At 35.5% G+C, this 11582-nt stretch overlaps 1 protein-coding gene across 4 annotated transcripts in view; it reads right to left on the bottom strand.

Moving 5' to 3' along the window:
- Positions 1-568: 568 nt before the first annotated feature.
- Positions 569-11582, bottom strand: part of MOB1B (MOB kinase activator 1B) — a 53932-nt gene continuing 42918 nt past the window's right edge. For 3 of the 4 annotated variants that reach the window (XM_060654910.3, XM_060654909.3, XM_060654908.3), the window contains exons 5-6: positions 9356-9519; positions 569-6380 (exon numbers count right to left, since the gene is read on the bottom strand). In XM_060654910.3, the coding sequence (XP_060510893.1) occupies positions 6303-6380; positions 9356-9519 (242 nt within the window). In that variant the 3' untranslated portion in view covers positions 569-6302. The remainder of the gene's footprint in view (positions 6381-9355; positions 9520-11582) is intronic. The other variant, XM_078446045.2, reaches the window with a different exon arrangement.

Here is an 11582-nt window from a genome sequence, read left to right as displayed (position 1 = left end):
ATACTGTTTATTAATATTTTTTTAAAAAATATTTATTTACTTTTGAGATAGCACAAGCAGGGGAGGGGTAGAGGGAGGGGAACAAAAGATCTGAAGTGGGCTCTGTGCTGACAGGCTGACAGCAGTGAGCCAGATGTGGGACTTGAACTCAAAACTGGGAGATCGTGACCTGAGCTAAAGTCGGATGCTCAACTGACTGAGCTACCCAGGTGCTCCTGTTTATTAATATTCTTTAATGGTCTATAACGAAGATAAAATACTTGATAAAACCTTGACAGAAAGGTCAACAAATAATTATTTGTTGTAGTAGAATATTTAAAGAAAACAAACAAAAACATTAGCTTCAGGGTCAAGACTATTTGGATTCTAATCCTGGTCCTAATCAGTGATTTGTACAATTCCCGAGCTTCAGTTTTCTAGCATGCAAGATACTGAGATACCAACCTCTGAGGTTGTTGTAAACATTAGAAAAAATTTAATGTTCAACATATTCCAAACTTACAATATTTTTCTAGGAATGTGTTCAATGTGGGAGCATCTACAGCAAAAAATAATCAATAATGCAGGATTCATGGCCAAACATAACTATTTATTAATTTTTTAAATAAACATTCAGTTTCTTCCTTTAGAAAAAACCTAGAATTTAAATATTTCCCATCCCATCACATACAAGTCTGTATACATTATTTACATCTTTCAATTAAACATATTACAGATTTTCTGACATTCAGTATCCCTTTTAAAGTAAAATGATGAAGCAGTTAAACTTTGATCTGTAATAACTAGAATTTGAGTAATCTTGGCACACTTTTCAATACAGCATTCATGTTTCATTTCATATTTCAGACCATTTTTACCCATCCAACTACTTAAAAATAAAGAGAATTGTGTGTTTCCATGAGAGCAGGATCCGTTGTCTTGCACATTCTCTGCGATTACACAATGTGAATAGGCTTCCATTATATGGCACTGGCAGGATTATGCTTTTGCCATCAGAAATTATCTCTACTCAAACTTTAAGAGTTGTCATGTTTATTGTACTCTCTCTCAGCCTAGATTTCATGACACTGTTCCTTGATAATTTTAAGTAATAACATATGGAAAAATTCAAATAGAACAAAAGTTAAGCATTCCCTACAGGATTAGGGCCCTTACCACCTTAGTTATGCATGTACAAAAATAACACATACAATTTAGTGACTGTAAAAAACTATTTCCCCCAAAAATAGTTATTTCTGCAGAACAATTTAAGGAGAAATGTGTTCTTAATATGGAAATGCACTAATCTATTATCTCAGAAAATGAAAATGAAAATATGTACAAACCTGTAAGAAACACCAACACATAAAAATTTAATACACAGAAGAAAAATTAAATATTAACAAAAATTTTAAATTACTAATAATCTCAGCTTCAGTGACATAACTTCAAGAAAGCTGTCAACCAGAACAAACCAAAAATGCTTATGTAAGTTGCACCTGCCAACACTTCTGTCAGTGGGTTACAGAAAGTGCTTCAGAACCACTAACAACAAGGACCTGCACAATCAACCCATCTGTTTTGTTCTCCTAGTGCAATGGAGGCTGAGAGGTGGGAAGTCAACAGCGTAAGGAAGTAATTTAAGGAAAAGGAGATGACAAGCCAACAGAGCTAAAAACAGGCCAGTGCTTTCATTATCTATCTTTGAGAACTGTAACCCAAAATGCTCTATTGTATAGCATTACACACAGAAAAGGAACTGGCATCATACTTGCAAAACTGAGATTATTCAATACTTTAATATGCATTTCCTGTCTTTTGTCAAAATTTAGGTTTTGTTCAGCTATAAGTGGCAGACATGGAACATAGTATTATACCTTTACAATAAATTATTCTCTATGATTAACTTGTTAGGAACATCTTAAAAGTTTAAATTGTTTGTAGTCAGAACTGTTACTATACCTTAAAATTAAATTTTTCCAATAAATCTTAAGATATCTTTACCTCTAGTAATATCATACACCATTAAACTGAAAAACAGTAATTGCTGTGGGTGAATCTTAACATTATGACAAAACTCTACTATTTAAATTATTTTAGGAGTGGATCTAGAATAGCATGTCTAAAAATTGGTATATTCTTTAATATTTCAGAAAAGTTTCAAAATAACTTTTCCCCTTGGTATGCAGTCACATTTTCAAGTTACAAATATACTTATGGTCCCATATCTTTTAAAAAGACATTCAAAAATTTTAAAGTTATAAATGATATATGAAATGATTATACAATTTTAAATATTTTATCTGTGATACACAGGTTTAACATTCAGCATAATTATTATATAAAATTTATTCCAATTTCTTTGTACAATGATCTGCAGTCTTTTCATTTGAGTGAAAATAATGTTTAAAAAAAAGGACAAAGGTAAAGGCTATTGTTATCTTAAGCTACTTCTATATTAAATATTGGATCCATTTTTTCATACTGTCCCTTCAATCAAAATTATCTTATAGTAGTTGAGATAAAACTCAGAAGCTATCAGGGAAAGAAACGAAAGTAGAAAACAAGAGACAGACCTTGATTTTTTAATTATTATATTTAACAATAAGGTAATTAAACTAAATTTGTAAAAATTAAATAAAACCTATACATCCAAATGACACTGTGTACTTCAAAGTAGAGACATCAGGAAACTATTCCTTTATTAAATGGTGCTACCAATGCTCAAAACATTCTCTTCTGCAAATTCAGAGCCTATGGCAGTCTTTTGAACTTCCCTAATGGTTTAGTTCTAAGAAAACAGCAAAGTAGAGTTAAGTTTGGTGAATGAGCTAGGTCTTACTAAGCTGCCAAAAAAGTCTTCGGTGCAACTAAAATGATGAAATAGATTTTCTTGCATAGTCATAAACCAATTCTCAAGGCATCTCTGAAAATGCTCCGAAAACATTACACCCTCAAAGCATAGCTAGAAAGAATAATGCTCCCACAGGAACCACTCTGAAGATCAACTCTCATTTGGATGTTTAAGGTATGACATACTTATTTGAAAAGAAAGTCCTACAACTAACTTAATAATTGTATCTCACATTTCACCATTTCAGTGGTTATCAAAACCTCTCTCAGAGAGGGTGTACACAAAGGTATAAAAGAAATGTCATTTTGCTATTTTCCCATAAGCAAGGAAAATGCTAATACATAAAATGGAGTCTGGTGATTACATGTAAAATATAAATATCCACATCATCTGTATTTCCTGAAGATAAGAGATTGTAGTGTTTTATCTTTCCTGATAAGCCAGGCAGTAACTTAATCTGAGATATATTATACACTAAACCTGTCTTCCCCCAGCCAATACATTTTATGCTCACCCTTTACCATTTACAAATAACACAAATAGAAAGAGCAATGTAAAATCTTTCGATGTAAAGTAAACTGACCTCCAAAGCCTCTACCAGCCAACTAACACATGCTTACTCTTTTAATGAAGTCTAATGCCATGGTTTTTATGGGCAACAGAACAATCAAGTCAGCAAATGAGAGCCAGTAGCACCATCTACTGCTTACCGAAAGATTTTCACTCTTGGATTATTAATTTTCCATCATTTAAAATAACTCCTAAAACTTGCTTCATTTCAACACTTAACCAAAGCATTGTGATAATAATACTATGTTAACTTATTACTTGATATTTTATGCTTTAATTAGTGGATGAGAAAACCAACTTCTGCTTTAAATCTCTGTATAAAGAGCAGGGGGGAAATCATTATCTTGATTATTTATAAACTAAATTAAGAGATCTGGGAAGAATCCAATACACATTCGTAAGCAAAGTGCTACAAAACCAGGATTTGATCCTTATTTTATAAAGGGCATCTTATTAACGCTCATGGAAACTAATCAAATCAAAGCAAGTTCTGTTAAACTGGTTATTTCTCACATGCTCTGGTGGGTGTTTCCTTACCTGTGGCCATGTAACCCCATGTACAATGCCAGGCCTCTCCCTGGGAGAACTTCTCTACTTTGTTACCATATCCATGCATACATTATCTCCTTACTTCCTAATAATACCTCTGTTTAAAGGAATACTCAGAAGCAGGCACCTGAGATTCTGACACAGTGACAACAAACTCCTATCTACACACAGTAGGAAAGTAGGGCCTAGTACTAAACATTATTTTATAGAAACATCCTTCCATTTTTACAGTGTACTACTGTGTAAGGCTTAAAAGAGCAAGAACGATTTTTCAGTATTTTCTACACTTGGCTATTTGCAACCCCTTTGTTACTAGGATGATACAAAGTCCAACGCAGTATAGAAGACTACTGGAATAATCATGCTTCGTTTTCATCAATAAATAGGACCCCATGTCACTTGATGCGAAATTTTATTTCTGAATCAACCTACAGGGATTGATATTACCTACCTAGGTAATAAAATATTTGTTTTAAGGACATCAGTTACTTCTCACTGCAGTTTATCAATAACCATTACCAATGAACGTCCAACATACTTGCCAGGCTCATTCCCATTACTTCTACTGTTGGTACTTGGAGAATGATTGTTAGAAATGAAATGGAGAAAAAGGCAGTTCCTAGTCATCATAACTGTAATGGCATTAAATTATATCACTGCTCTCCCTGTTAATGGCAAAGACAGACTGATTTATTTAATTTTAGATTCTCGCTTACTGACCATTTTTAGTCTATATAATTTCAAAGCAAGATTTCTATTCCACAAGGAAAAAGGTATATATTTCACACTAAAGGAAGAATACATATTTGTAACTGAAGGAAACAGATCTTACCAGAAATGACAAAATCAAAAGGAAGTCTGAAAAAGATACTTCTCAAGACTAAAATTGAAGTGAAAAATGTTAAAATTATTTTAAAAATTAACTTTCTGAACTTTTTACTTATGGGAATAATTCACTAGAAAGCCATGACAAATAAAATGTAAAAGTTAATAACTACTAAATTAGCACTTACATTGTTTGATATCACTGCAAAGAAAAAGATTTCCTTTCACAGTAGAAAAATCAGAAGTCAGAATGCTTCAAATTGGGCCTATCATAAGCAGAGAAGGGTACTGTATCATTTTAAAATGACAGGCAAACACCAGCTCCATTCACTGAATGGAAATGCTGGAGAGTGATCTATTTCCCCCAAACAGTCCTTAAATTCCATGTTTAATGTCTACACCTAAAATTAATAATTTATGTTTAACTTCTCATGGAAGTTGATTCCTAAAAGGAAGTCTCTAAGACTTTGTTTACAAGAAATTGGTTAAAAACTTCATGCCACTCTACTCAAGGATTTTAAGACAAGACTTTCTGAACTTGACTCATCATACAATTCCATCTATAGCTCCCCATACAAACAAACCCTCCCAACCAAACACACACTCTTATCCATCCCCTCCTCTTCAAAGTAGAAGGGAATTCTCTAGACTTATGGCTCATTTGGCAATTGCTAAGAAACCTCACAGTTCAGCATCACCTCTGAAGATGGCAAACCTATATAAAACCTGAATTTTTACACCTAGAGTGCAGTTAACATGTAGAAAGAAGCTAAAATGCAATAGGTATTACACTTCAACATCCTTTAGTTTCAATATCACAGATATCAAGAGATGGAAGAAAGACCTGCTTGTAGAACTTTAAACATTTGTTGAACAGAATTACCATCAATATCAAAAATAATTAATAAATACTAATTTTGTACGTTCTACATGCACACCTTTACAAATTGTGTTTCTTTAATGTAGTAAAAGCTGGAGATCACCAATTTTGGTAAACTATGGCTTTTATCATAGACATTTTAAAACATGCATCAGTAAGTGCCCTGGGTAGTAATCCTAATATTGTTCAAGCCCTGTTCAGTTCTATGTCTGTGCTTTGCACCTCAGAAGTGAGCCTACCAAGGCACTTAAAAACATAAGTCTTTTGGGGACTTCAGAAATTGGCCACAATTTACACAACACAGAACCCCCAACTGTCATCAGTCCAATCAGCAAGCGTTTTCTTTCAGCACACAGTATTATCAAAAATTCTGCAAGTAAGCAAACCAAGTAAAAAAAACAAACAAAAAAAAACCACCATATGCCACTAAGACAAAACTTACCCCTATCAAATTTACAGAGAATGGTTCTTGGCTTCCTCTAGCAATTGAATATGGTTTCACTTACTCAGAATAAAGAAAAAGAAACCCAAACAAGCCCCCTAAACCTATGACAAAAACGACCAAGATAAAAATAAAACACAACCAAATCCAAATAAACTCCACACACTTCATTTGAGGAACAATTTGCACAGCTCTGCGTCCTTTTATCTGTCCTTTGAGGTGAGTTTTTCAATCAGTTCTTGGAGTGGTGCAAGTTCTCTTCTATCAATAAGGTTGAATTCCTACACACAATAAAGGCAGGAAAAAACAGTAATAATGTATTATTTATATCTCATCCCAAAGCAGATTTCCATTAACATTTGTTGGACATTAGCTTTCAAAGTAAATAAGGGTCTTATCATTTTTTCAAAAAAATGTATTCCTATTCCCCCACTCTGTGTCTTGACTTAGGCAAATCACTTACGCACTTCTGATATTGTACACATCTGTAGTAATACTAGGGTAAATCCCCCTACCTTGTAAAATTACTGTAGGGACTAAATGTGATACTGTGTGCTAACCACTTCATGTAATTCCTGGCATAAAGTGAATACTCAATAAATGAGAGTGCTGCTTCCTGTTAAAAGGGAATAACCATTTAGATATCGTCAAACAAGTGGGGACCAAAAACTCTAGCATCTCCGGCAAATTTCAACATTACATGAACATGAAGAGTAAAAGAGTTAAACATCAGCAAGCTATCATGAGATGTAGCATGAGAGTAACATAAGCAACACGGAGTCCACAAATGATAAACAAAATCCTATAACAAACAAATTAGAAAGCCTGGATTTAATTTTTGCTTCTTTATGAATTCCACTCCTGTCGTTGTGAGCTTCAATGTTGAACAGATTTCCCCACAACTATAACACCGTAAGGCTAAATAAATATAGGCTGTCTATACTTCTGATCTCATATTCTGCCATGGTAGGGCATTCTGAGCTCCCAATTTCATTCACTTATTGAGATGATCATGTCAACCATTATAGTAAGTACTGGGGGAAAGAATTAGAAGCATTTAAGAGCAAGCCTACCCCTAAGATTTGTGGGATCTGGACTAAGAACACAAATGGATATATAGCATATGACTATTAAATTTTACATTAAGCTAAAACATTGTTAAATAAAACATGTTCTATCCTCCTACCTTAACAAATATACCTTCAAAGTGACCAGGAAAGCAGATTTGAATTTAGAATTCTCAAGATTGCTCAGGATTCTGCACTGGAAAGGAGTAACATGAAGAGAGCCTATCCCTGACCCTCAGCAAACCTCCCTGATCTTCCAACCCCCAGCTCTACCTGGAACTTTAAGGAGCCTCACTTGCAGGAGTGTGGACACCCTGGCTGGTTTATGTAGGCAATGGTCACACACCTTCACAAACTGCTGCCATCTCGCTACCCCTAAGATCTAGAGGTACACGTATCAGAGATATGATCATCCCTTGAAAGAATGGACCCAAGGAAAAGATCCATGCAGAACTTGGAAATATAAATGGGACCATGTGGAAAGAAAATTGAGATCAGGTACCAGAGCACAAACCAGAGGGATCTGGGAGGTATGTTCTTTGCCCTGTGGGTCCCTTACTCTGTGAGAATACAGCTGGAGAATGACCAGAACAGGATTCTCTAAACAGTGAGGTCTAGGGCAGAGGTCCCTCTTACACCAACAAGGGGTGACTGTATACTAATGGAACTACCTTTAAGAAGGTCACAGTGTCTTGAAATACATTTCAATAAGCTCAGATGTGCTTAATGCTAGGTATCAATATTTGCTAGGAGCTGATACATAACATTGCATTTTCAGATAAGATCATACAGTAGGATAAAAGTAACCCTTCTGGAGGGAGAAGATCCTCTCCTAAATCACTAAAACCTGAACATTAGCAATCCTCTTTTGTCTAAACCAAAGCACAGAAGCAAACTTTGGGATAAGATTTTCTTTTTTTCTATAGGTGTCTGTAGATAGGATACCATGGTAAAGTAATTGCTCTGAGCAACAGTTTTGGCAAGTTATAATCTAAAATGTGTTTATATAGGTGAAATTGAGACATGAAATGTGTGCTTTTAGTGTGGGGGTATGTAGAGAGGGAAAATAGACACATTTTTCTTTAGTAGAGATGGGGTGAGGGGAGGGCATTTGTGAGTATATGCCCACAGATAAACAAAACTAACAGAGATTTAAGACTTGGACTTCTGCCTACCATCTACCCTCTCAACCTCAACCAAAAAGAAGCTCATCAGCTTAACCATTTCCACCTCTTTTTCAGTCCTGCCTATTTGCTGTCTAGTTATTATAGCAGGATGAGAATATCGGACTCCTCTTAGTCTACACCCCTGAGAACTAAAGTGAGAAGGAGGAGGTCAACCAGAGTCAGAGAAAAGACCAATGGACCTCTGGAATAGCAATACTCTTTGGGGCAATTTTTTCCTCTTTTGGACATAATGAACAGTACCTAACTTAAAAATTATTCAGCATGTGATTTTAAAAAGGAGGAGGAAAAAGGTGTTATATACAAAGCCCATTTCCAGGCCAGAATATGCTTAAAAAAAAAAAAAAAGAAAAGAAAGAAAGGAAAAAAAAAGAAAAAGAAAAAGATCCAAGGTAGACAGGAATTGAGAATTGAGGGTTAAGAGGATTAGGAGGAATGCTAAAATGGTAAAGGGGCCAAGTTCATCTGGAGGCCTGCCAATTAGCCAGGTTCCTAATTCAGCCGCTCCATTATGGCCTGTTAACTGAAGCAATGTCAAGGCAAGACCTCTGAGATCCATTTTAGACTTGCATGCCACCAACCTGGAGATGAGTGGAATTTATAAACAAAAGGCCTTATCATCATGGCAAGTAGAGAAGAGCATAAAGACTAGAGAGATATGGCAAATTTTATCCTAAAGGATACCTTTAGTATGGATGCAGTATTCACCTTTGAATTCTACACATAATGCGTTTTACTGAGCAAAAAAAGCTTCCTGGGGTGCCTGGGTGGCTCAGTTGGTTATCTGTCCAACTTCAGCTCAGGTCATGATCTGACAGTTTGTGAGTTCAAGCCCCAAGTCATGCTCTGTGCTGACAGCTCAGAGCCTGGAGCCTGCTTTGGATTCTGTGTCTCCCTCGCTCTCTGCCCCTCCCCCACTCACACTCTCTCACTCTAAAATAAATAAACATTTTAAAAAAAGGAAGAAAGAAAAGAAAATCAGAACTCGAAAGGTTTCCAACTTACCTGGACAAAAAAAATAAAGTGCTTGAAAGAAGTATTGAGATGTGCTTCCTCCTGAAGTTGGATTACAGGATCGAAATGCTGATGATAAATGTGAGCATAAACCCTAAAGAGGCGTTTGAGTATAGTTTTTGCCACAGACATGAAATTCTTCGGGAATGGGACACCTAATAAATAGATAAACAACCCCCTTATTAACAACAAGAGACAAGAACAAAGCAATATGAGTTTGTCAACAAATGGCAACATAAATTAACAAGACAACCCTTTAAAGAAATATATGTGAATTACTACTTAATAATACCCACTGTACTTTTCAGAAGTTCTCAACATATCACGAATGAAATTAAACTTTAAAATTTCCATGGAATAAGAACTAGACTTCAGCATCACCCCTTAATGCTTCTTGTGTGCTTACCACTTTACTAAAAGGAAATAAATTTATGCCTAAGATGGTAATGAAACTAAAACTCACACTTATATCCTCAGATTTCTTAACATCAAGTCTCAATACAAATATGTGCTGAATACAATGTATTAACCATGTTCAGTTTTACTTAAAATGCTTGTTGGGGCGCCTGGGTGGCTCAGTCAGTTAAGTGTCCGGCTTCAGCTCAGGTCATGATCTCACGGTTTGTGAGCTAGAGCCCCACGTCGGGCTCTGTGCTGACAGCTCAGAGCCTAGAGCCTGCTTCAGATTCTGTGTCTCCTCCTCTCTCTGTCCCTCCCCTGATCATGCTCTGTCTCTATCTCTCAAGAATAATAAATAAACTTAAAAAAAATTTTTAAAAAAATAAATAAAATGCTTGCAACACTTTTTTATATTTTTTCTATGGAAATTATTTCATTACTACTCCAGGTCTACATTTATTTATTTATTTTTAATGTTTGTTTATTTTTGAGACAGACAGAGACAGAGACAGAGAGAGACAGAGAACAAGTCGGGTAGGGACAGAGAGAGAGGGAGACACAGAATCCAAAGCAGGTTTCAGGCTCTGAGCTGTCAGCACAGAGTCTGACATGGGGCTCGAACTCACAAACTACGAGATCATGACCTGAGCCAAAGTTGGATGCTTAAACAACTGAGCCACCCACGTGCATTTATTCTGAAATCAGCTATAGTCCCTCTCAATGAGGCTTACTGTTTTATGAATTAGAGCACTTTTATAGCACTAAACAAATACAAAACTAGGAAAATACAAAATTTCATGTCCTTTGTTACACTGGCAAAATGATCCAGTTTGGCAAAACATAAGGCAAATATTAAAACTCCTGGATTCAGTGTCATCACATGACACTCACTTAAAAATATTATAGGTCACAAGGAAACATAAGACAAACCAAAATGAAGGGACACTATAAAATAGTATGCTTATCCTCTTCGAAAACATCAATGTCACGAAGGACCAAAAAGACTGAAGTACACATAGTCCATATTAAAGAAAGCTACAGAAACATGACAAGTGAATGAAAGCAAATGTCAAAGATTTTCTTTTGCTATAAAGGGTATTATTGGGGAAATGTGAAAAATCTGAAAAAGACCTGTAAGTTAAACAACAGTATTGCATCATTGTTAAATTCCTGACTTTGATAGTTATACTGTGATTTTCTAAGGAAATGCACACTGAAGTACATTTGGATAAAGAGGCATCATACACATAACTTACTCTCAAACAGTTCAGGAAAAACAAAATATGTAGTTAGGGGGAAGAGACAGGGAAAAGAGGGGAGGAGAGGGAGAGTGGGAGGGAGGGAGAGAGAAAGTGCACACACAAATATGGTAAGAAGTTGACAACTAAAAAATCTAGAAGAAGAAAAAAAAAATCTGAAGAACGATATACAGGATCCTGTTCTTTGCACAACTGCAAATTTTCTAAAAGTCTGAAATTGAGTCAAAATAAAAAGTTACAAAATATATTATGGGAGATAAAAGATAAGGTGAAGGCACTTAACAAAAATGATTATGATGTATGTAAGGGAGTCCTGAAAAATAGACCTTTTATTACAAAGGCTCCAAGGTAGTTTAAACATTCAATAAATGTGTTTAAAACAATCCATAATAACAGCAACTATTTACATTGTGGTCTCCTCCACCACAAACTCTGAAAGTATAAAATATAGGGGTTCATGGGTGGCTTAGTCGGTTGAGCGTCCAGCTTCCGCTCAGGTCACAATCTCGCAGTTCTGGGGTTTAAGTCCCGCTGTGTGCTGACAGCTCACAGCCTGGAGC

Source organism: Panthera onca, chromosome B1 (assembly GCF_046562875.1).
Source record: "Panthera onca isolate mPanOnc1 chromosome B1, mPanOnc1 haplotype 2, whole genome shotgun sequence".
Taxonomy (NCBI): domain Eukaryota; kingdom Metazoa; phylum Chordata; class Mammalia; order Carnivora; family Felidae; genus Panthera; species Panthera onca.
Note: the sequence above shows the minus strand (reverse complement) of the source record. Positions and strands in the feature narration are given on the sequence as shown.